The 25301-nt window shown below is 40.6% G+C and overlaps 1 protein-coding gene, 1 long non-coding RNA gene and 1 other non-coding gene across 26 annotated transcripts in view; 1 reads left to right on the top strand and 2 right to left on the bottom strand.

Moving 5' to 3' along the window:
- Positions 1-25301, top strand: part of MCMDC2 (minichromosome maintenance domain containing 2) — a 121653-nt gene that overhangs the window by 30936 nt on the left and 65416 nt on the right. For 10 of the 24 annotated variants that reach the window (XR_008536915.2, XR_010159261.1, XR_010159263.1 and 7 more), the window contains one exon: positions 3590-3699. Coding sequence is in view for 19 of the 24 variants with exons in the window: in XM_054657356.2 (XP_054513331.1) it covers positions 3590-3699 (110 nt within the window). In the remaining 5 variants the exon portion in view is untranslated. Of the gene's footprint in view, positions 1-3589; positions 3700-4029; positions 4896-9340; positions 9821-12689; positions 12910-18654; positions 21766-24649; positions 25231-25301 lie in introns of those variants that run through there. The other 14 variants (XM_001161853.7, XM_009455468.5, XM_016960228.4 and 11 more) reach the window with 6 other exon arrangements.
- On the bottom strand, positions 21583-25200 carry LOC104007632 (uncharacterized). The gene is made up of 4 exons (XR_681912.3): positions 25071-25200; positions 22263-22374; positions 21973-22041; positions 21583-21763 (listed from the first exon to the last, which is right to left on the bottom strand). It is a non-coding gene; the product is annotated as an uncharacterized LOC104007632 (long non-coding RNA).
- LOC112204291 (small nucleolar RNA SNORD87) lies at positions 22116-22204 on the bottom strand. The gene has a single exon (XR_002937862.1). It is a non-coding gene; the product is annotated as a small nucleolar RNA SNORD87 (small nucleolar RNA).

Here is a 25301-nt window from a genome sequence, read left to right on the forward strand (position 1 = left end):
GCTGTTGGGCGGGCACGGTGGCTCACACCTGTAATCCCAGCACTTTGGGAGTCCGAGAGGGCAGATTGCCTGAGGTCAGGAGTTCAAGACCAGCCTGAGCAACACAGTAAAACCCTGTCTCTAATAAAATACAGAAAATTAGCTGGGCGTGGTGGTGCGCTCATGTAGTCCCAGCTACTTGGGAGGCTGAGGCAGGAGAATTGCTTGAACCCGGGAGGCAGAGGTTGCAGTGAGCTGAGATCATGCCACTGCACTCCAGCCTGGGTGACACAGTGAGACTCTGTCTCAAAAAAGAAAAAAAATATGGGTGTTGGTCAGGCACGGTGGCTCATGCCTGTAATCCCAGCACTTTAGGAGGCTGAGGCAGGCGGGTGGCTTGAGCTCAGTTCAAGACCAGCCTCGGGGCTGGGTGCAGTGGGTCACACCTGTAATCCTAGCACTTTGGGAGGCTGAGGTGGGAGGATCACTTGAGCTCAAGAATTCGAGAACAGCCTGGGCAACATAGTGAGACCTCATCTGTATTTAAAACAAACAAACAAACAAACAAACAGAGCAGCCTGGGCAACATGGTGAAATCCTGTCTCTACCAAAAATACAAAAAACTAGCTGGGCCTGATGGCAGGTGCCTGTAGTCCCAGCTACTCAGGAAGCTGAGGTGGGAGGATTGCTTGAGCCCATCAAGTGGAAGTTGCAGAGCGCCTAGATATGCCACTTTACTCCAGCCTGGGTGACAGAGTGAGACCCCCTTCTCAATGAAAAAAAAAAAAAAAAGCCTGGCCTAGTGGCTCACGCCTATAATCCCAGCACTTTGGGAGGCCAAGGTGGGGCGATCACCTGAGGTCAGGAGTTTGAGCCCAGCCTGGCCAACATGGTGAAACCCTGTCTTTACCAAAAAAATACAAAAAAAATTAGCTTGGCATTGTGGCACATGCCTGTAGTCCCAGCTACTCATGAGGCTGAGGCAGGAGAATCACTTGAACCCTGGAGGCAGAGGTTGCAGTGGGCCGAGATTGTGCCACTGCACTCCAGCCTGGCAACAGAGCAAGATTCTGTCTCAAAAAAAAAATATATATATATATATATATATGTATATATATATATATATATTTTCATATGTAAACTGAGACTATGTGAGTTCAAATACAAAACATATTTTTACTATAGAGAAAAGAACATTATGAGAAAATAGAACTCTTAAAGCACGGTGGTGCACACCTGTAATCCCAGTACTTTGGGAGGCCAAGTTGGGTGGATCACCTGAGGTCAGGAGTTCACAACCAGCCTGACTAACGTGATGAAACCCTGTCTCTACTAAATACAAAATAATGAGCCGGGCATGGTGGCACATGCCTGTAATCTGAGCTACTTGGGAGGCTGAGACAGGAGAATCACTTGTACCTGGGAGGCGGAGGTTGCAGTGGGCTGCGATTGGGCCATTGCACTCCAACCTGGGCAACAAGAGTGAAACTCTGTCTCAAAAAAAAAAAAAAAAAAAAAAGCAAACAGTGTAATTTGATCTGAGTATTTTAAATGTTACTTCAGGAAACAGAAAGCATTATGTAATTCTGTTTTCCATTTTGAAACATTTATCAAAGAGTTGACTTCTACTTGGCTTATCTTTAGCATTTTTTCAGCTCTATGAAGATAAATATACAGTTGGGGAAATTAACTAAACATGTCTAAATCTTACAGATTTATACTTGACATTTTCTGCCAGTTCTTCATCTGTCTTATTTTATATTGCAGTTTTAACAATATATTTATTTATTTATTTAATGAATTATTTTACTCCTGGTTCTACTTAACAATTATTTTGAGATTACACTTTAATACTATATCAAATAAAGAAATGGTCTATCAGTAGGGGACTGTTTAAACTATGGTACTGCTACATCACAACACAGTGAAGCTGTGATGCAGCTATTATTTCAAAAATAAAGTAGTTAATTTTAATATGATAACTCTACTTTTTCACATTGTAGAAATAAATACTAAGGGTGGTTTGTGAAACAGCAGAGTAAATAAACCCCTAGCTAGAAGAGTCATAAACCTTGAATTTTTTTGCCATTTCTACAGACAGGTACCTAATCACAAGCATCTTTGCTTTTCTAGAGAAGTGGAGCTGAACAATACTTTCTAAAGGCTCTATACATATTCTGTCCCGGCCAACATTTTTAGAAGGATCTTGGATGAGGATATCAGAGACATGATAATTACGTTTATAAATGAGCAATATTGGAGAGAACTTCACAAGCTTGAACTGTGATCTTAATCTAAAAGAAGAAAGTTAATAGGATAAATGTAAAGCCCTCTGTTAGATGCCCAGACTCCCTAGTATAAGTGTGAATTGATGAGAAAATGGTAATGTGGCTTAATATGAAAAGATATGAAAAGGATTTGATATTTCATTCTTTTTATGTTTAATAAGAGTAAATAATGTAATATGGCTATTAATAATACTGAGAGTTGGGGTCATATTAATAGAATATATATCAAGAGCAACAAAATGCTAGTTATGCCTTATCTCTACTGTGACGGTCAAAACTGCTGTCGTACTGCACTGAAAAGGAGTATTAACCAAATTAGGTCATGAGGAGAGTAGCCATCATGGTGAGGAGCTGAAAATTATGTCTCATAGCATAGTAAAGGAACTAGAAATATTTAACTTGGAGGAGAGAAAACACGGAGCAATCGAAAAGTTATCTTTGCATATCTGAAGAGCATCATATTAAGAGGTCTCAGAAGACAGAACAAGAGACCTGTGGGTAGAAATTGCAGTGAAACTAATTTTAGCTTAGATTGATAGAATCTTGGTTATAGTTAGTTATGGTTATAGTTAGTTGCAAAACTTTCAAATGCCTTTACTTATCTGCCTTTTACAGCTGAGTTTCAAAAAATCTCATACATTAAATGATTTATACAAAGTAATACAGCTAGTAAATTCTAGAGACTCAGCCTAGGTTTTCTGATTCCCAAGTTCAGCAGTCATTCAGATACATCACATTTGCTTGAAGGAGATCTTTCAGGTAATGGAAGCTGGTTAAAAAATTAAAAATAAAGGAACGGATTGCCTCATGAAGCCATGAATGCTAGGAGAGGTCCAAAAGAGACTGGAAAATGAATAGCCCAGGATGTTGTAGAGGAAATTTAGTTTTCTGATGAAAGTTTGAACTTTGAATTCCAAGATCTCTTCCAATGCTGAAATTGCAAACAAAAATCTTGCAAACCTATGAGGATTTTAGATAAATGAAGGACTAAAAGAAAAAGTCAAGGATTTGTCTGTAAAAGATATTTAGTTAGATTAATTTTCCCAACTGTGTATTTATCTGAACAAAACTTTGGGAGGGGAGTGTGGAATGATAAATAAAAGCCAGGATGGAAACCAAAAGGATACTGGCTTGTTCTGGAACAGTCTCTTTAAGTCGGTGGGGAAAAAAAATCCTTTGAAAAGAAACTAAAAATTTTTTTAAAGTAAGAATATGCTTTAGGTGTGGCTAAGGTTCATATATATCTCGGTTTGTTCCTGCCAAAATATATATTATTTTTATAATATCAACATATTTTCTTTGGCAACTATTTTCTTTTTTAGCGTTTTCCTATCTGAAGCCCATGCACGACTGAACTTAAGGAACAAAGTGCTTAAAGAAGATGTGCTGATTGCAGCCTTACTATTTGAAACATCCCTCACATTGAAATACGGTAATGAATTAAATTATTAATGATCACTACAAATAACTTTTATTTAACCTTAAATATTCTTAGTTGGTTAAATTAAAATGTTACATATATTTTTTAAATATTATTTTAAAGAATAACAAATCTCTACCAGGTAAGGCCTGTTTTAATTTGGGCATTTATTAACTGTTTCTGGGTAGTATCATCATCTGATATTAAATTCCTTATTATGCATGATTGTTTTCATATTTGAACATTTGCATTGCTTAAAGAATTCTGGGGGAAAAAGTACTTACTACAACACATAAAATGATTTTAATTTATCTTCCTTTTAAAATAACTTGCAACATTTAGGTATCAAACAATCCCCCACAGTGGAGTTAGGCAAGATAGCAAAAGAAAATCTGATCATCAGCTGGGTGTGGTGGCTCACACCTGTAATCCCAGCACCTTGGGAGGCCAAGACAGATGGATCACAAGGTCAGGAGATCAAGACCAGCCTGCCTAATATGGTGAAAACCCGTCTCTACTAAAAGTACAAAAATTAGCTAGGTGTGGTGGCAGGTGCCTGTAGTCCCAGCTACTCAGGAGGCTGAGGCAAGAGAATCGTTTGAACCTGGGAGGTGGAGGTTGCAGTGAGCTGAGATTGCACCACTGCACTCCAGTCTGGGTGACAGAGTGAGACTCCATCTCAAAAAAAAAAAAAGAAAGAAAGAAAAGAAAATCTGATTATCTTGTATCACCACCTTTGCTGAATTACTAGTTTTAATACTATGTCTATAGCATTTAATTTTTTGAAATGAATGGCACTTATTATGCTTTTGCTAATAAACACACAAAAGAGGTTTTTAAGGTAAGGGTAAAGGAGAGTTATTCTCCCAAAGTTCTTGGTTGAATTAGATGAGACATTAATTTTGATTAGCAATACCATTCTTCAAACCAAACCTTGGTTCCAGCCCCGGGACTTAAAGAATGTATTAACACTAGCTTTCCTGTGTGTATGTGCTGGTGATTACATTTGCTTTAAATTACATTTATATTGTAATACCTGTTTGCAGAGATCCATTCGAATATTAGAACTTTGTTCTATTATTGTCTAAAGTTCTATAAATTGTTCTATAATTGTCTTTGTTCTATAAATGTCAAGCATTCTTAATCTAGGATCCATAGATGCTTGGTATAGGGGCTTGCAAATCCCTAAATAATATACAAATGTACATATGTGTGTGCCTTATACATTTTTTTCCTAGGAACATAGAGCATTAATTTTTATGAAATAGAGATTTATGGCCCCTAAAAGAGGTTAAATATCATCCTGAATTAGTTTTATTTACCAAAAGAGAATAACACTGGTTCCCAACCAATACTAAATAATAGTTAGGGAGGATATATATATGTTTTTCATTTCAATTTGCTTTATCTTTTTTAAATTAGCATTTCTTTTTTAAATTATTATTATTTATTATTATTATTATTATTATTTTTTGAGACGGAGTTTCACTCTTGTTGCCCAGGCTGGAGTGCAATGGCATGATCTCGGCTCACTGCAACCTCTGCCTCCCAGGTTCAAGCAACCTCAGCCTCTTGAGTAGCTAGGATTACAGGCATGCGCCACCACGCCCAGCTAATTTTGTATTTTTAATAGAGATGGGGTTTCTCCATGTTGGTCAGGCTGGTCTGGAATTCCCGACCTCAGGTGATCTGCCTGCCTTGGCCTCCCAAAGTGCTGAGATTACAGGCGTGAGCCACCGTGTCCCACCTATTTTTTTTTTCTCTTTAAGTTCTGGGTTACATGTGCAGAACATGCAGGTTTGTTACATAAGTATACATGTGCCATGGCGGTTTGCTGCACCTATCAACCTGTCATCTAGGTTTTAAGCCCCGCATGGTATTTGTCCTAATGCTCTCCTTCCCCTTGCCCCCGCCAACCCCCAACAGGCCTCAGTGTGTGATGTTCCCCTCCCTGTGTCCGTGTGTTCTCATCGTTCAACTCCCACTTATGAATGAGAACATGTGGTGTTTGGTTTTATGTTCCTGTGTTAGTTGGCTGAGAATGATGGTTTCCAGCTTCATCCATGTCCCTGCAAAGGACATGCACTCATTTTTTATGGCTGCATAGTATTCCATGGTGTATATGTGCCACATTTTCTTTATCCAGTCTATCATTGATGGGCATTTGGGTTGGTTCCAAGTCTTTGCTATTGTAAATAGTGCTGCAATAAACATATGTGTGCATGTGTCTTTATAGTAGAATGATTTAAAATCCTTTGGGTATATACCCAGTAATGGGATTGCTGGGTCAAATGGTATTTCTGGTTCTAGATCCTTGAGGAATCGCCACACTGTCTTTCACAATGTTTGAACTAATTTACAGTCCCACCGATAGTGTAAAAGCGTTCCTGTTTCTCCACGGCCTCACCAGCATCTGTTGTTTCCTGGCTTTTTAATGATCACCATTCTAACTGTTGTGAGATGATATCTCATTGTGGTTTTGATTTGCATTTCTCTAGTGACTAGTGATGATGAGCTTTTTTTCATATGTTTGTTGGCTGCATAAATGTCTTTTTTTGAGAAGGGTCTGTTCATATCTTTTGTCCACTTTTTGATGGTTTTTTTTTTTTTTTCTTGTAAATGTGTTTAAGTTCCTTGTAGATTCTGGATATTAGACCTTTGTCAGATGGAGAGATTGCAAAAATTTTCTCCGGTTCTGTAGGTTGCCTGTTCACTCTGATGATAGTTTCTTTTGCTGTGCAGAAGCTGTTTAGCTTAATTAGATCCCATTTGTCAGTTTTGGCTTTTGTTGCAATTGCTTTTGGTGTTTTAGTCATGAAGTCTTTGCCCATGCCTATGTCCTAAATGGTATTGCCTAGGTTTTCTTCTAGGGTTTTTATGCTTTTAGGTTTTACATTTAAGCCTTTAATGCATCTTGAGTTAATTTTTGTATAAGATGTAAGGAAGGGGTCCAGTTTCTGTTTTCTGCGTATGGCTAGCCAGTTTTCCCACTACCATTTGCTAAATAGGGAATCCTTTCCACATCGCTTGTTTTTTGTCAGGTTTATTGAAGATTATCAATTTGCTTTATCTTTACATGCTTCTCCTAGTCTATGTTTAAGACCACATTTCATTAAGTCTAAGACACATTATTTTATGTGCTGTAAAGAAAAAATTCTGCCAATTTTACCATGCCATGCCATCAATTGTTAAGATACAACTGGAGTACGGTAATAAGATGAAAATATATGTCTTTGAATTGAAGAATTATAGTATTATTATATTAAGGACTCCTGTGATAGAATATGGTTGAGTTTTTTGTTTTGTTTTGTTTTTGAGACAGTCTCACTCCATTACCCAGGCTGGAGTGCAGTGGCACAATCTTGGCTCACTGCAACCTCCATCTCCTGGGTTCAAGCGATTCTCCTGCTTCAGCCTCCTGAGTAGCTGGAATTACAGGCATGCACCACCACACCCAGCTAATTTTTGTATTTTTAGTAGAGATGGGGTTTTGCCATGTTAGCCAGGCTGGTCTCAAACTGTCAAGACCTCAAGTGATCCACCTTCCTTGGCCTCCCAAAGTGCTGAGATTGCAGGTGTGAGCTACCACGCCCAGCCATATGGCTGAATATATTTACTTAGTGACTGACACAGTTAGGCTTTGTGTCCCCACCCAAATCTCATCTTGAATTGAAATCCCCATAATCCCCAAATGTCAAAGGAGAGACCAGGTGGAGGTAATTGAATCATGGGGTCAGTTTCCCCTATGCTATTCTCATGATAGTGAGTGAGTTCTCACAAATCTGATGGTTTTATAAGGGCTCTTCCCCCTTCGCTTGGCAGTTCTCCTTTCCGCTGCCTTGAAAGAAGGTGCCTTGCTTCCCCTTTACCTTCTGCCATGATTGTAAGTTTCCTGAGGCCTCCCCAGCCACGCTGAACTGTGAGTCAATTAAACCTCTTTCCTTTATAAATTACCCAGTCTCAGGCAATTCTTTATAGCAGTATGAAAATAGATTAATACAGTAAATTGGTACTGCAGAGAGTGTGGTGCTGCTATAAAGATACCCAAAAATGTGGACTTGACTTTGTAACTTGACAACAGGCAGAGGGTGGAACAGTTTGGAGGGCTCAGAAGAAGATAGGAAGATGTGGGAAAGTTGGAACTTCCTAGAGACTTGTTGAATGTCTTTGACCAAAATGCTGATAGTGATATGGACAATGAAGTCCAGGCTGAGGTGGTCTCAGGTGGAGATGAGGAAGTTGTTTGGAACTGGAGTAAAGGTGACTCTTGCTGTGTTTTACAAAGAGAGAGACTGGCGCCATTTTGCTTCTGCCCTAGAGATCTGTGGAACTTTGAACTTGAGAGACATAATCAGAAATTGGAACTTACATTTAAAAGGGAAGCAGAACATTGAAGTTTGGAAATTTTGCAGCCTGATTATGCAGTAAAAAGGAGAAAACTCATTTTCTGGAGATAAATTCAAGCAGGGCAGAAATTTGCATAAGTAACAAGAAGCCAAATGTTAATCACCAAGACAATGGGGAAAATGTCTCCAGGGCATGTCAGAGGTCTTCACAGCAGCCCCTCACCTCACAGTCCCAGAGGCCTAGGAGGAAAAATGGTTTTGTGGGCCAGGCCCAGGGCCTCCCTGCTTTGTGAAGTATCAGGACTTGGTGTCCTGCATCCCAGCCTTGGCTAAAAGGGGCTAACGTATAGCTCAGGCTGTTGCTTCAGAGGGTGCAAGCCCCAAACCTTGGTGGCTTACACGTGGTGTTGGGCCTGCGGGTGCACAGAAGTCATGAATTGAGGTTTGGGAACTTCTGCGTAGATTTCAGACAATGTGTGGAAATGTGTGGATATCCCTGCAGAAGTTTGCTGCAGGGATGTAGCCCTCATGGAGAACCTCTGCTAGGGCAGTGAGGAAGGGAAATGTGGGGTTGGACCCCCCACACACATAGTCCCCACTGGGTACTCCCTAGTGTAGCTGTGAGAAGAGGGCTGCTGTCCTCCAGACCCCAGAATGGTAGATCCACCAACAGCTTGCACCATCACCTGGAAAAGCTGCAGACACTCAATACCAGCCTGTGAAAGCAGTGGGGAGAGGGGCTGTGCCCTACAAAGCCACAGGGGCAGAGCTGCCCAAAGTTGTGGGAGCCCCTCTCTTGCATCAGCATTATCTGGATGTGACACATGGAGTCAAAGGAGATCATTTTGGAACTTTAAGATTTGACTGGCCAGCCACAGTGGCTCACATCTGTAATCCCAGTACTTTGGGAGGCTGAGGCGGGTGGATCACCTGAGGTCAGGAGTTGGAGACCAGCCTGGCCAACATGGTGAAACTCTGTCTCTACTAAAAATACAAAATTAGCTGGGCATGGTGGCGGGTGCCTACAATCCCAGCTACTTGGTAGGCTGAGGCTGGAGAATTGCTTGAACCCGGGAGATGGAGGTTGTAGTGAGATGAGATCATGCCATTGCACTCCAGCCTGGGCAACAAGAGCAAAACTCCATCTCAAAAAAAAAAAAAATTACTGCCTCGTGGATTTTGGACTTGCATGGGGCTTGAAGCCCCTTCATTTTGGCCAATTTCTTCTATTTAGAACAGGTGTATTTACCCAATGCCTGTACCCCTATGGTATTTAGGAAATAACTAACTTGCTTTTGATTTTACAGGCTCATAGGTGAAAAGGACTTGCCTTATTTCAGATGAGACTTTGGACTTGGACTTTTGGGTTAATGCTAGAATGAATTAAAACTCTGGGGGACTGTTGGGAAGGCATGATTGGATTTGAAATGTGAAAGGGACATGAGATTTGGGAGGGGTTGGGGTGGACTGATGTGGTTAGGCTTTGTGTCCTCACCCAAACTTCATCTTGAATTGTAATCCCCATAATCCCTACATGTCAAGGGAGAGACCAGATGAAGGTAACTGAATTATGGGGGTGATGTTCTTGTGATAGTGAGTGAGTTCTCATGAGATCCGACGGTTTTATAAGGGGCTCTTTCCCCTTCACTTGGCACTTCTCCTTCCTGCTGCCCTGTGAAGAAGGTGCCTTGCTTCCCCTTCACCTTCCACTATGACTGTAAGTGTCCTGTGGCCTCCTCAGCCATGCTGAACTGTGAGTCAATTAAACCTCTTTCCTTTATAAATTACCCAGTTTTGGGCAGTTCTTTATAGCAGTATGAAAATGGACTAGTACAGTGACTATTTTGTCAAGACTTTCTTGAAGTATTTACTGAGGGAGGCCGAGCGTGGTGGCTCACGCCTGTAATCCTAAAACTTTGGGGGTCCGAGGCAGGCAGATCACCCTAGATCAGGAGTTCAAGACAAGCGTGGCCAACATGGTAAAACTCCGTCTCTACTAAAAATACACACACACAAAAAAAATTAGCTGGGCCTGTTGCCGGCCGCCTATAATCCCAGCTACTCAGGAGGCTGAGGCAGGAGAATCGCTTGAACCCAGGAGGCAGAGGTTTCAGTGAGCTGAAATGGTGCCACTGCACTCCAGCCTGGGAGACAGAGTGAGACTGTCTCAATAAATAAATAAATAGCATTTATTATTTTGGGAGGGAGGGAGAGAGAAAAAACCATGTGAAGATTTTTTTCACCTTTAGTTACTTTTCTTCTCATAATGAATTTCAGTTAGGTATATTGATAGTTTTTTCAATTTTTTTTAGACAGAGTCTTGCTAGGAGGGGAGGTTGCAGTGAGCCAAGATCATGCCACTGCACTCCAACCTGGGTGACAGAGGGAGACCCCGTCTCAAAACAAACAAACAAACAAACAAAAAAACTTCTTGAAATTTAAAGTGCTACCCCAGTGAGCACACCAATGATAAGAAAGCAAAACAGCCTTATTGCTGATATGGAGAAAGCTTCAGTGGTGTGGATAGATCAAACCAACCACAACATTCCCTTAAGCCAAATCCTAATCCAGAGCAAGGCCTTAACTCTCTTCAATTTTATGAAGGCTCAGAGAGGTAAGGCAGCTGCAGAAGAAAAGTCAAAAGCTACCGGAGGTTGGTTCATGAGGCTCAGGGAAAGCTACCATCTCTGTAACATAAAAGTACAACATGAAGCAGCAAGTGTTGATGGAGAAGCTGCAGCAAGTTACCCAGAAAATCTATCTAAGATCATTGATGAAGGTGGCTACACTAAACAACAGATTTTCCATATAGACAAAACAGCCTTCTATTGGAAGAAGATGCCATCTAGGACCTTCATAGCTAGAAAGGAGACTTCAATGCCTGGCTTCAGTGGTTCAAAGGACAGGCTGACTCCCTTGTTAGGAGCTAATGCAGCTGCTGACTTTAAGTCAAAGCCAATGTCCATATACCAGTCTGAAAATTTTAGGGCCCTTAAGAATTATGCTAATTATGCTCTGCTTGTACTCTAGAAAGGGAACAACAAGGCCAGGATGACAGCACTTCTGTTTACTACATGGTTTATTGAATATTTGAAGCCCACTGTGAAGATCTACTGCTCAGAAAACAAGGATTCCCAGGGCTGGGTGTGGTGGCTCATGCCTGTAGTCTCAGCACTTTGGGAGGCCGAGGCGGGTGGATCACAAGGTCAGGAGTTCAAGACCAGCCTGGCCAAGATGATGAAACCCTGTCTCTACTAAAAATACAAAAATTAGCTGGGTGTGGTGGCAGGTGCCTGTAATCCCAGCTACTCAGGAGGCTGAGGCAGAGAACTGCTTGAACCTGGGAGGCGGGGGTTGCAGTGAGCCGAGATTGCACCATTGCACTCCAGCCTGGGTGACTGGGTGAGACTCTGTCTCAAGAAAAAAAAAAAAAAAAAAAGGATTCCCTTCAAAAGATTACTGCTCATTGACAATGCACCTGGCCTCCCAAGAGCTCTAATGAAGATGTACAAAGACATGAATGTTGTTATTATGCCTGCTAACATGCATTCTGCAGCCCCTGGATCAAGAAGTAATTTCAACATTCAAGACTTGTTATTTTAGAAATACATTTCTTAAGTCCATCACTGTCATGATTCCTCTGATGGAGCTGGGCAAAGTCATTGAAAACCTTCTGGAAAAGATTTGCCATTCTAGATGTGATTAAGAACATTCATGATTTATGGGAGGAGGTTAAAATATCTACATTAACAGGAGTTTGGAAGAAGTTGATTCCAGCCCTCCTGGATGACTTTGAGGGGTTCAAGACTTCAGTGGAGGAAGTAACTGCAAATGTGGCGGCAACAGCAAGAGAACTAGAATTAGAAGTGGAGCCTGAAGATGTGACTTAATTGCTATAGACTGATGATCAAACATGAACGGATGAGAAGTTGCTTCTTATGGATGTAAAGAAAGTGGTTTCTTGAGATGGAATCTATTCCTGGGGAAGATTCTGTGAACATTGTTGAAATGACAACAAAGGATTTAGAATAGTCCATAAACTTAGTTGATAAAGCAGTGGCAGTGTTTGAGAGGATTGCCTGCAATTTTGAAAGAAGTTCCGCTGTGGGTAAATATGCTATCAAACAACATCACCCTAAAGCCCATCAATGATAGACTGGATAACAAAAATGTGGCACATATACACCATGGAATATTATGCAGCCATAAAAAAGAATGAGTTCATGTACTTTGCAGGGACATGGATGAAGCTGGAAATCATCATTCTCACCAAACTAACACAAGAACAGAAAACCAAACACCACATGTTCTCACTCATAAGTGGGAGTTGAACAATGAGAACACATGGACACAGGGAGGGGAACATCACACACCGGGGCCTGTTGGTGGGGAGAGCTAGCGGAGGGATAGCATTAAGAGAAATACCTAATGTAGGTGACGGGTTGATGGGTGCAGCAAACCACCATGGCACGTGTATACCTATGTTACAAACCTGCATGTTCTGCACATGTACCCCAGAACTTAAAGTGTAATAAAAAACATAAATAAAATAAAAATGACCAAAAAAAAAAAACCAACATCACATGCTACAAAGAAATCTTTCATGAAAGGAAGAGTCAATTGATGTAGCAAACTTCATTATTGTCTCATTTTAAGAAATTGTCACAGCCATCCCAACCTTCAACAAACTGTATGCTGATGTTGATCAATCAGCAGTCATCTACATGGAGACAAGACCTTCCACCAGCAAAAAGATTATGACTTCTGAAGGCAGAGGATGATTTTTAGCATTTTTTAGCAATAAACCATTTTTAAATTAAGGTATGTTTGCATCTTATTTTTAGACATAATGCTATTGCACACTTAGTAGACTACAATATAGGGTAAATATAACTTTTATGTACATTGGGAAAACAAATAATTGACGTGGCTTGCTTTATTGTGATATTCACTTTTTTGTGGTGATCTGGAACTGAACCTGCAATATCTCTGAGGTATGGCCGTATATATTAAAGTAAAACTGTAAAGGTAATTTGAGGTTAATTATAATTTGAGGATTGATGTATTAAAATTATAGTGTGTTATATGTTCTCATAATATGCCTCATAATTATCACTATTTGAACTAAATATTCGTGATCTTTTTTCCAATATGTGAGTCAATAAATATTTATTGAATGATAACTAGGTGCTAGGCACTAGTTACATAGTAGTGAAAAAAGTTGCAGTCTCTGCCCTGGTAGAACTTATAGCCTAGTGAGAGAACAGACATTAAAAAGTGAACACATGGGCCAGGCGCAGTGGTTCACACCTATAATCCCAACACTTTGGGAGGCCGGGGCAGCGGATCACTTGAGGTCAGGAGTTCGAGACCAGCCTGGACAAATGGTGAAACCCCATCTCTACTAAAAACACAAAAATTAGCCGGGTGTGGTGGTGTGTGCCTATAGTCCCAACTACTTGGGAGGCTGAGGCAGGAGAATTGCTTGAACCTGGTGGGTGGAGGTTGCAGTGAGCCGAGATCGTACCACTGCCCTCCAGCCTGGGTGACAGAGCAAGACTCTGTCTAAAAAAAAAAAAAAAAAAGTAAACACATGGAGGGGCATCATGGCTCATGCCTGTAATCCCAGCACTTTGGGAGGCCAAGGCAGGAGAATCACTTGAGCCCAGGAGTTCGAGACTAGCTTGGTCAACATGGTGAGACCTCCCATCTACATAGAAAAAAATTTTTTAAATAGATGGGTGTGATGGTGTATACCTGTAGTCCCAGCTACTCGGTAAGCTGAGGTGGGAGGATGGCTTGAGCCCAGGAGGTCAAGGCTGCAATGAGCCATGATCATGCCACTGCACTTTAGCCTGGGCAACAGAGTAAGACCCTGTATCCAAAAAAAAAAAACAAAAAAACTAAAGACACTAATGAATATATAATACAAATTGAGATCGATGCTATGAAGAAAACCAACAGGATGTTATGAGAAAGAACAATGGAAGGGACTTACTTTGGATTTTAGGGAGACTTCTCTAAGGAAATGATATTTATTTAAGCAGATAGCTGAAGAATGAGAAGTCAAATTAGAGGGGAACCACATATGCAGGTGTTTTCAAAACACTGAAAGAGGGCCAGGGTGGCTAAAACATAGTAAGCAGAGTAAGCATCGTAGTTGAGGTTAGAGAGGAAAGTAAGACCAGACAGACCATGGTAGAAAATTGGGATTGTAATCCAAGTGCAATGAGGAACAGAGAACTAATGTGATCAATTATATTTTTGAAATACCATGTTTGGAGTTGGTATGGAGAATGGGTTGGAGGTATGGAGAATGGTTAAGAGCAGAAAGTGGGAGACCAGTTGTTGTAGTCCAGTTAGATGATAATGAGAGATTCAACTAGGTAGAGTCAGTAGAAATGGAAAGAAATTAGTGAATTAGAGATACACGTTAGATGCACAAACCAATAGGTTGTGCTCATGAACTAGATTTAAGAGTTGGGGGCAGCGGAAGGGAGGAGGGGGGTAATTAAGGAAAACTCCCATGTTTCTGCCTTGAGTAGCTGGGTGGATAATCATGCCATTTACCAAGATTGGGGAGAAAGAAAGAAAAAGAGCTGGGAGAAAAATCAAATTATAGATATAACTTTGAGATATTCTATAGGCTGAGCACAGTGGCTCACATCTGTAATCCCAGCACTTTGGGAGGCCAAAGCGAAAGGATTGCTTGAGCCCAGGAGTTTGAAACCAACCTGGGCAACATAGCAAGACCCTAATTAAAAAAAATAAAATAAATGGCCAGGAGCGGTGGCTCACACCAGCACTTTGTGAGGCCAAGGTGGGCAGATCACAAGGTCAGGAGTTCAAGACCAGCCTGGCCAACATGGTGAAACCCTGTCTCTACTAAAAAGACAAAAATTAGTTGGGCGTAGTGGTGCGCGTCTGTAATCCCAACTACTCGGGAGTCTGAGGCAGGAGAATCGCTTGAATCTGGGAGGCAGAGGTTGCAGTGAGCCAAGATCACGCCACTGCACTCCAGCCTAGATGACAAAGCCAGACTCCGTCTCAAAAAAAAAAAGTTTTATATATTTATTTATATATTTATATATATTTTATATATTTATATATATTTATATTTATATATATTTATATTTATATATATTTATATATTTATATATTTATATATGTATGATTTTTGTTCATTCCTACTTAAGCAGTGGAGGAAAAGTGTGAGTATATATATAACTTTTTTTTTAAAGGAGATATCCTACGGATATATCAATAGAGAGATAAAATAATCTGGAGCTTAGAGAAAAGTTCTAACCTAGGAATATAATTTAGGAATCACCAGCATAGAGGTGGTACTCAAAGCCAAGGAATGGATGAAATCACCTAGATGGAGACTAGTGGGAACCCCAGGACTGCCCTTGAAGATTCCAATATTTATAAATGGGGTTGTGGAGGAGGAACTAACAAAGGAGGCTTAGAAGCAGCCTTGAATGTAGAAAGAAAATCAAGTGTTGTGTGATTTTCTTTCTAAGAAATGAGAGTTTTTCCAGAAAGGGGCAGAGTGGTCAACTGAATTACATGCTACTGAGAGTTTGAGTAAGATTCAGTTTGGTAACCTAAAGGTTGTAGGTAGCCATGATCAGAGATATTTCAGTGGCGTGGGAATGGAGATGAGGCTATGGAGACAGCACACATAGACAAACTATGAAGATGAGGAAAGAAATGAGGGAATTGCTGGAGAAGGATGTGTGGTTCAGGAAGGAACTTTTTTTTTTTTTAAAGATAGAAGGTATAAAATCATATGATGTGCAGTAAAGAGTAAACTAATAACACTATAGAAAGACAGGAAGATCAACAAGTGAAGTACAAAAAAGGTGAGAGGGGTTAGGATCCAGGGTACATGTATTGGCCATTTTACAGATGGGAAGAAAATGGATACAGAACCAGGTAGGTTTGTAAGTCTGGCCATATACTTTACTTGATGTCATCAGCTGAAAATGAAAGGTTTGAGGAGGAAAGAATGGAATATAATAGTTATTGTGGGGGCTAGAAGAGAAGTGTCCGAGGGAAACTCAGCAGGGTTGCCAGGCAGGTGATCGTTTGGAGTTACTGTGATTCACTTAAAGGGAAAAGAAGAAATGCCAGTTGTATGATTTTCTGCCTAGCAGCCTTCGTGCCAGCACAAGGTGAATGGTTGGGTTCGTGCAGAATTGAGGTTTTGATAGGTGAGTGTGGCAGAGTGGTGCTGAGGGGCAAAGGAGTGGAGGGACTGGCTAAAGGGAGGGACTTTTAAGCTGGTTAAGGAAGGAAGTGAATTAGAGGAAGCAGATTGGGGGTCTCTGTAGACCTGAAACATTTGAGCAAGTGAACTGGAAGCATAGGAGGTAGAGTAGGGGAGTGGGTTGTGGTTTTGAAGTAAGTGGGAACTCAAGGTTTTGAAGTAAGTTTCTGGTGATACTAGTTTCCTATGACCGTGGGATGTATGGCTGAGGCGGAAGGGAAAGGTGGGGCATCGCAAGGGAGTTAAATGGGTTATCCACATGAAAATCACTGAATGTCAGGTATTAGGGGAGAAAGGAAGATTTTGAGCAAAGTGCTAAGAGCTGCTGGTTGACTATAGAAGGAGAAGGATAGTAAAACCAGGTGGCACTGAGCATCAAAGGAGAAAGAATTTTTTACCAAAAGGGAAGCATGGGAAAGAATGGTCTGGAAGCAGCAGAGGGGCAGCAAGCTAGGCTCTGACTGTGTCTTGTGACACTATGTATATGGGATGTTTGGGAAAAAAAAGCTTCATTTTGGAGAGGCACAAGGAAAGCAGTGTTCTTAAGAGATAGTAAGCTTTCAGAGAAGATCAGGTAGGAAAGGAAGCAGTCAGAAGTCTGAGGCTGTTCTTATGAGGCTCTAGGAAGGTGGGCACTGCTTGGCACAGTTGCTAAACTGTACTCTTGGCCTGTCACATTAAGTACTTGTTCAATGAATTAATGAATAAAAGAGAAGAGCTTACCTCCTCATGGTCAATTTTTAAATTGAAGTAAAGTGTAAAATCTACTTATTTTAACCATTTTAAAATGTTCAGTTCAGTGTGTTTAGTACATTCACATTCACACTGTTGGGCAACCATCACCACTCTTCGTCGCCAGAGCTTTTTCATCTTCCCAAACTGAAACTGCGTACCCATTAAACAGTAATTCCTCGTTTCCTCCTCTACTCCTCCTGGGAGCCATCACTCTACTGCCTCTATGAATTTGACTATTCTAGGTACCTCATATAAGTGGAATCATACATTTGTCCTTTCATAACTGGCTTATTTCACTTAGCATAATGTTCTCAAGGTTCATCCATATTATGCATGTATTAGAATTTCCTTCCTTTTTAAGGCTGAATAACATCCTATTGTATGTAAATAGAATGTTTCGTTTATCCATTCACCTGTCAATGGACATTTCTGTTGCTTCCACCTTTGTCTATTGTGAATTACACTGCTATGAGCGTGGGTGTGCTAATATCTCTTTAAGACCCTGCTTTCAGTTCTTTTGGGTATATACCCAGAAGTGAAAGTGCTGTATCATACAGTAATTGTTTACTCTTTTTGATGAACCGCCATCCTGTTTTCCACAGTGGGTGCACCATTTTCCATTCCCAACAGTGCACAAAGCTTCTAATTTCTCCACATCCTCTCTAACACTTGTCATTTTCTGTTTTTTATTTTTATAATAAATCCTTATAGGTGTGAGGTGGTAGCTCATTGTAGTTTTGATTTGTATTTTCCTAGTGATTAGTGATGTTGAACATCTTTCTCATGTGCTTATTGGTCATTTGTTTTTCTTTAGAGAAATGATATTAGTTCTCTGCCTATTTTTTAATGATTATTTTCTTACTGTGGATTTATAGACCCCTTTATCAGAGATATGATTTGCAAGTATTTTCTCCCATTCCATGGGTTGCCTTTTCACTGTGGATTGTATTGTTTTATGCAGTTTTAAATTTTGATATGGTCCCATTTATGTGTATTTTCTTTTGGTGCCTGTACTTTTGATGTCACATTCAGCAAATCATGGCCAAATCCAAAGTGAATCTGTCCTTTCCCCTAGAATGGTCTTGAAACCCTTCCATAGATTTATGTTGTCTGCCTTTATGTGAATGGTTTTAACAACTGAGAAATGTACTACAATGTCTTTATCTTTGATCGTCCACTTAACCGTTATCAAATAAAGATTAGTATTTCCTTACCTTCCAGTACCTTTTCTCCCTACTCCTGTCACCTCCTCACATCACTCATCAGCTTCAAAACTATAATGACTATTTCAGTAGAAGGCAAGTTTCTAGTTCCAAACTTTAAAATATAAATATCAACATACTTCTTCCATTGGCCCTGGTACCAATGCTTGTGCACTTACTGAACCTGCTTTCTGGGTTTCAGAAAACAAGAGTCAGATTTCAATAATGATTATTGAAATACTCTACTGAATAGGTCAGAACTTAATTTTTTAACTTTTATTTTTCACAGAACCACATGGGCTCAGACTTAATTTTTAAGATTCCATTAAAATATTTTGGTTGAAAATGTGATTTCATACTTGTCATTTTAAGGAGTATTTGTCATTTACACTCTATTATCTTCTTCATTTAGGGGCCACTGTATTTTGTGTTGCTCCAAATGCAGTATTTCCATTTGAACTGTATAATGAAGAATACTTAGAGCAAAGGGATCTCTATCTGACTCAGTGCCAACAACAGCTGGAACAATTTATTGCCACATATGGACCTGGGACAACTATTTTCTCTAGTGATGAATAAGCAATTTGAGGAATTTTTGTTCATTCCTACTTAAGCAGTGGAGAAAAAGTGTGACTATTTTGAGAGTGACTTTGAAGTAATGCTTTGATAATACTCTGTACAGGAATATATTACAATACTGTTTTTAAAAATATAAAATATAGTCCCCTCAAAACTAATTGCTAATGGGATAAATACTAATCCAAACCTCTAAAACCAACAGAATTTTAAAGCTTAGAACAATGTGGACAATTTAAAGTGATAAAGTTGTCAAGGAGAATACTATAAAGAAAAACCTGGTTAGCCCAGAATACCAGTGGTGAACAGATAAAAATGTAAATGTTGCAATTTGAGCAGTGTGTAAAATGGCAACCTTTACGTAGTTCACTCTACTGTCACAAGATGGCAATAACTCTTTACCTACAAATTACTCTAAAACATTTTTCTTCCACTTGTGAACTTGCTAAACTGATGAGTAAATACTTTATATAACCCGAAGCTTCAAATATAAGGCCTTTTCATACTTTATTACTGGCCTGTCCATTACATACTACTGTTTTAGAAGCCCTAAATATGGAATCGGGAAAAGCCTTGGAAGTTTTCCATATGTATACGCTAGGTTAAATGAAAAAAATACTTTACACGGAAACAAGGAGCCAATAACTTATAAATTGGCTCTCTAACCCTAACTGGTTACAAGAAAGGCTCCAAAAGGCAAAGAAACCAACTTGCAAATCTAGTCCTCATTTTTGGAGGGAAGATATCTGCTCTGAAAAGATAGGGGCACCATGAGAAAACAAATCCATCTTGTAAAATTTATAAATCCTTTTTAGTTCAGTTTCCATAACTTTAATAAAAGATCAGTTCTATTCACAGAAAAGCAAAATGTCATTACCAAATTGCCACTTTATTAACCAAGATGTTACCATGCATCAATTCTTTCAAAATTGGTCCCTTAACAGAGATGCTTAACTATACAGCTGGACCTCTCCCACTCTCTACAGGACCCAGAGGAAGTTGTTCACTATTACTGAATACCTACTAGTAGCAGGGAGTAAACAGTATTAGTTTTCAGAAGCCAAAGGTAGTGTTTTTGTTGTTTTTTTGAGATGGGGTCTCGCTCTGTCACGCAGGCTAGAGTGCAGTGGTGTGATCTTGGCACTGCAACCTCCACCTCCCGGGTTCAAGTGATTCTCCTGCTGGGATTACAGGTGCACTCCACCATGACTGGCTAATTTTTGTATTTTTAGTAGAGACAGGGTTTCACCATGTTGGCCAGGCTGGTCTTGAACTCCCGACCTCAGGTGATCTGCCTGCCTCGGTCTCCCAAAGTGCTAAGACAACAGGTATGAGCCAACACGACTGGTGACAAAGGTAGTTTTCAACAAAATATTTACATATTACAGTTCTATAATGTTAAGATGTTTATTTTGTGCTTCTCAAATACTACATTTCAAACATGTCTGGCTCTCTATGGGGGGAAGGCAAAACACATTCCTATTTTATAAAACTAGAATCCTTTTACAATTGGAAAGTTTAAAAACTTTTTTTTTTTGGAGACAGGGGCTGTCACCATTTGGAGGGTTGTGGCACCACCTCAGCTCCCTGCAGCCTTGACCTTGCAAGTAATTCTCCCACCTTAGGCCTCCGAGTAGCTGGGACTACAGGGACATGCTACCACCCTGGGATAACTTCTGCATTTTTTGTAGAGATGGAATTTTGCCATGTTTCCCAGGCTGGTCTCAAGTCATCCTCCCATCTCAGTACCTCAGCTTCCCAGTGTTGGGATTACAGGAGCCACCATGCATGGCACAAAGATGGCTTTTATTTACTTATCTATATTTATATATACATATTTATATGTAGCTGTCACCCAAGCTGTAGCGTACTGATGCAATCATAGCTCACTGCCACCTTAATCTCCCCAGCTCAAAAAACCCAACCTCAGTCTCAAAGATGGTTACTTCACCACAAAAAAATTAAAATGTTTAAGTTTCTCATTAAAGAGTAGAAGTGTACATTCAGAAACAATTATGGGAGGTAATTCATTAATATTAAATATGCCAACGGTATTTTAAAGGTTATTGGAGAATTAGAAGGGGGTGGGGTGCAGGATGAAAAATTAATGGGTGCAATGTACACCATTCAGGTAATGGCTGCACAAAAAGCTCAGACTCCAAACTACTTCATATACCTATGCAACAGAACTGCACTTGTACCCCCCAAAGTCTATACTGAGGGAAATGACTAAGATGTTGCTATACAGGTTTTATACCATTTATCATATAAAAATTATAACCTTGGTAAAAGGAATTTATAAGCTAGTACTCAACAGGAGAAAAGATTTAGCTCTAAACCTTCACCCAGATATAAATTCAGCTTTAGAATTCTTGCCAATTTAGTCCTAGACAGACTAGTCTGCTCAGTCATTTCTCTTAACATAGCATATTGCTTAGTTATTACATGTACTAGTATTAGGATGACTTTTTTGTTCACAAAGATGAAAGCAAACTGAATAAAAAAGGTGAAACCTTTATCTGTAAGGGGGAATTTGATTGCTATTTGGTATTAAAGAGTTTTAAGATTCAACCACCTGGTACAACAGCAGGCTCTGAAGGGGAAGCCAGACAGGGAACCTAGAGGTACAAGCAATGTCTCCCCAGCTGTCAGCCTCAATGAGAATCACCACCCATAAATAAGCTAATTATTGACAAGATTATAATCTTTCGAATATGTTCAAAACAGGTCTGACTAGTGACTATGAGAATGGAGCTATTTAGAGTTGATTTAAAAGAAAACACTTTATTGTTCAGCAATTAAAAGTTAGCCAAATATGTATTTTTCTCCATAATTTATTGTGATGTTATCAACATCAAGTAAAATGCTCATTTTCATCATTTGCTTCTGTTCATGTTTTCTTGAACAAGTCTTCAATTTTCCTTCCAAAATGCTGCATGCCACACCTCCAAAACAAAGTCAGAAACCACAGTGAAAATCATTCCATACTCAAAGTTCTCATATAACCTCAATATTCACAAGTGCCCCTCAAAAAATTAATGTTGAGAATACCACACATGCAAAAGCAACTTCAACAAGAATCTGCCCCCACCCTTAAGTTTATCAGATGCTTTCTGAACTGTCAGCAGACATAGTTGCTTGACAAATCACTTACTTGAGGTAACGAAGCAGAAGTATTTTTAAACATGACAGCTAAGAACATTCATCTACAGCAACCTATATGCTAAAAAGAAAGAATATTCACCCTTAATTAAATTATTGCCTTACATACATGTCAGTAATTAATCAATGTACAGTACTGGCATCTCAGTCTTAAAATTATTTCTTCAAAGACACCCTCAGCTGGGTAAACGGCAAAAAGTAATTTAAGTCATCATTGTGCCAGCTATTAAACCTATCAGTCAAGAATACATCACATAACTAACATTAATTAAATTTAGGTACCTCAATACATGCCGTGTGATCCTAGTAGTTTTTTCACAACCTTCTACAAGTTTTTGGAAAACATCTGTTATGATGACCTTCATACACCTTCACCTCAAAGGCTTTCTTGCACCTGGAAATTAAATATTACATTTCGAATTCCCATTTTTATTTGCAGTTTGTTGGGCATCATATGTAGGAATGGTCCAAGAAGAGAATCTCATTCCTTTAGGAACTGTACTTGCAACCTACCTTTCAGACTCCCAAACCACTTTTTAATAAAAAAGTACTATTATTCTATTACCTGTTTCTGCTTTTTTGATAGTCAGTACTGACAAACCCAAACCTCTGTAACTGAGTATGTTTGTCTCATTAGCACCTAGTAATTCCAAAAATGAGCTTATTCTAATCTGGAAACAGGAGCCATTAGCACTGGCAGGAAAATGGTGGAAACATTTTATGATATCCTTCACTGTGGCAGTTTTGATTTTAAGACATAATGGTCATAGTGAGTACACAGCCATTGCTTTTCTGTCTCACAGCTCGACGAGGATGAGCTATGAGCCAGGTTAGATGTATAAAAACTAACGTGAAGACCTTCACCTAAAAACATTATAACGGCAAACCTAGCAGTTTCAGAGCAGGGATACCTATATTGGCATTTTTACTGGACACATTCCTGTAAAATTAAGTCCCAAGTTAACTAAAAACTGCAAAGAACATGGACTGGGGCAAAAAATCATGTCATACAGCACCCCAGGAGAATAAATCATTGAGCCAGGCAGCAATACGAAATGATTTATGAAGACATACAAGGTTGGAGCTTGCAAAAACAATCATTTTCATGTGCTGAAATGCTGAAAATGTTTCACACAATCAGTATTAGGAATATGAACTACTGGTTTTGAATAATTCAAAAAAAATTAACTGAAACAAAAAAAGTTTCAGTTTAATATTATGATTCACAGGAACTACAGACAACTACATGCATAATCCTGTCTTTACAAAGCTTAAAAAATGGGCCGGACACGGTGTCTCCTGCCTGTAATCCTAGCACTTTGTGGGGTCGGGGCGGGTGGATCACCTGAGGTCAGGAGTTCTAGACCAGCCTGGCCAAACCCCGTCTCCACTAAAAATACAATAATTAACTGGGCATGATGGTGGGTGCCTGTAATCCTAGCTACTCGGGAGGCTGAGGAAGGAGAATCGCTTGAACCTGGGAGATGGAGGTTGCAGTGTGCTGACTGCACTCCAGCCTGCACGACAGGAATGAGAATCCATCTCAAAAAAGCAACAAAAAACCCCACAAAGCTATCCACACCACCCCCCTTCCCCACAAAACCCAAAAGACTGATGGGCACAAAATTCCAAACGGTGGGTACCTATGAATAGGAAGCAGGGAAATGTAAACAATAGATACCCTAGTATTGGTAATATTATAGTTCTCAAATGTATCGGTGGATTCTTTTGTATTATGCTTCAGAACTTTCCTGCACTACCAATTTTATCAATTATTTAGTTTGAAAATTTTTAGAAGTCCCAGCACTTACCAGTGAAAACAGAATTCAAGCTACTGAAGCCTCAAAAATAATAATACCTAAAATATTTCAAGGATAAGACATGACATTCGTCTTAACAGTTAATGATTATTTCAGACGAAGCAATGCATTTCAAATTTGAAGAAAAAAAAAAAAAACTATACGGAGTCTCACTGATGAAATTTTAAAATTTGTTTCTATGGCCGGGCGCGGTAACTCACGCCTATAATCCCAGCACTTTGGGAGGCCTAGGCAGGTGGATCACGAGTGGTCAGGCTGGTCAGGAGTTCAAGACCAGCCTGGCCAGATGGTGAAACCCCGTCTCTACTAGAAATACAAAAATTAGCCGGGTGTGGTGGCAGGCGCCTGTAATCCCAGCTACTCGGGAGGCTGAGGCAGAGAACTGCTTGAACCCCGGGAGGTGGAGGATTCAGTGAGCCAAGATCGCGTCACTGCACTCCACCCTGGGCGACAGAACAGACTCTGGCTCAAAAAAAAAAAAAGTTTCTGAATAGCTAACAGGTTTTCCCAGCCTCCCAGTTGCTGACCGGTTTCTTCTGTATTATGTCCAGAAATACACATCTCTATGTAAATACAAGCATCTCCGTGTGTAGCAGGCATTTAGCCTAAGGGCCTCCTATACTTGCACGTGTTGTTCTCCAACCTCCATGCCTTGACTTTAGAGCGTATTACGAAGGAAGGTCCAGGAACAAATACCGACTAGCTCTACGAATGGGTCGAGACTAGTAATGACTCAGTAAACTGCGCTTATTACAGTTTCAAAGCCACTCACAAAGTACGGTTAACTAAGGGTCGTCCTGACACCTAAGAGATAATCACCTTCCTATTTATAAAACGCTCCCTTTTAAGGAAAACAAGCTGCCTACTAAGAGCCTGAAACCGCCAAGGCCGCAAGCACAACTTTGCTGGGGACACAAGAGAGATCTGGCCAAGACCGGGTGGAGCACGAAGCCCCCCGACGGTCCCTTGCAGGCACCTCCTTAAGTCAGAAGGCCCTTGCCCAGTTTCTGAGCAGAGGACAGCGAACCGGTGTTGACGGAGAAAGGTCAGCTAAGCCTTCCAGGTGGTTACTCACAAAACGCGACTGCGCAGATGGCTTGTGGGGAAAGCTCGTGGGCCTTGGGGGCACCGGGAGCGTAGCCTTTTGGCCTACGCAGCAGCCGCCCGCTCCGCTGCGCCCGGGGAAGGGACAGGGGCCGCGCTCGGCACCCATATGGCGGAGGAACCCGGCACGTAGAGGAGTTGGACCTAAGACCGCGATCACTCTCACCTCGCAGAGCCCAGCTACGGGCCCGCAGTCTCCGCCGCCGCCACCACACCGGCATGACTAACGGCTCTTCGCGCTTCTTCCTCCCTCGCCGGTCGCGCGGGAAAGGAAGAGCGACATCCGAAGGCAGCTCTTAGGCACTCCGGTGGCCCCGCCTCTTCCGGTACGCGGCCCCGCCCCTCCGCGGGTGCGAAGGGGGGGCTGAGTGCACCGGCTCTGGGGAGGGGGCGGAGG

The sequence above is a fragment of the Pan troglodytes genome, chromosome 7 (assembly GCF_028858775.2).
Source record: "Pan troglodytes isolate AG18354 chromosome 7, NHGRI_mPanTro3-v2.0_pri, whole genome shotgun sequence".
Classification (NCBI taxonomy): Eukaryota; Metazoa; Chordata; class Mammalia; order Primates; family Hominidae; genus Pan; species Pan troglodytes.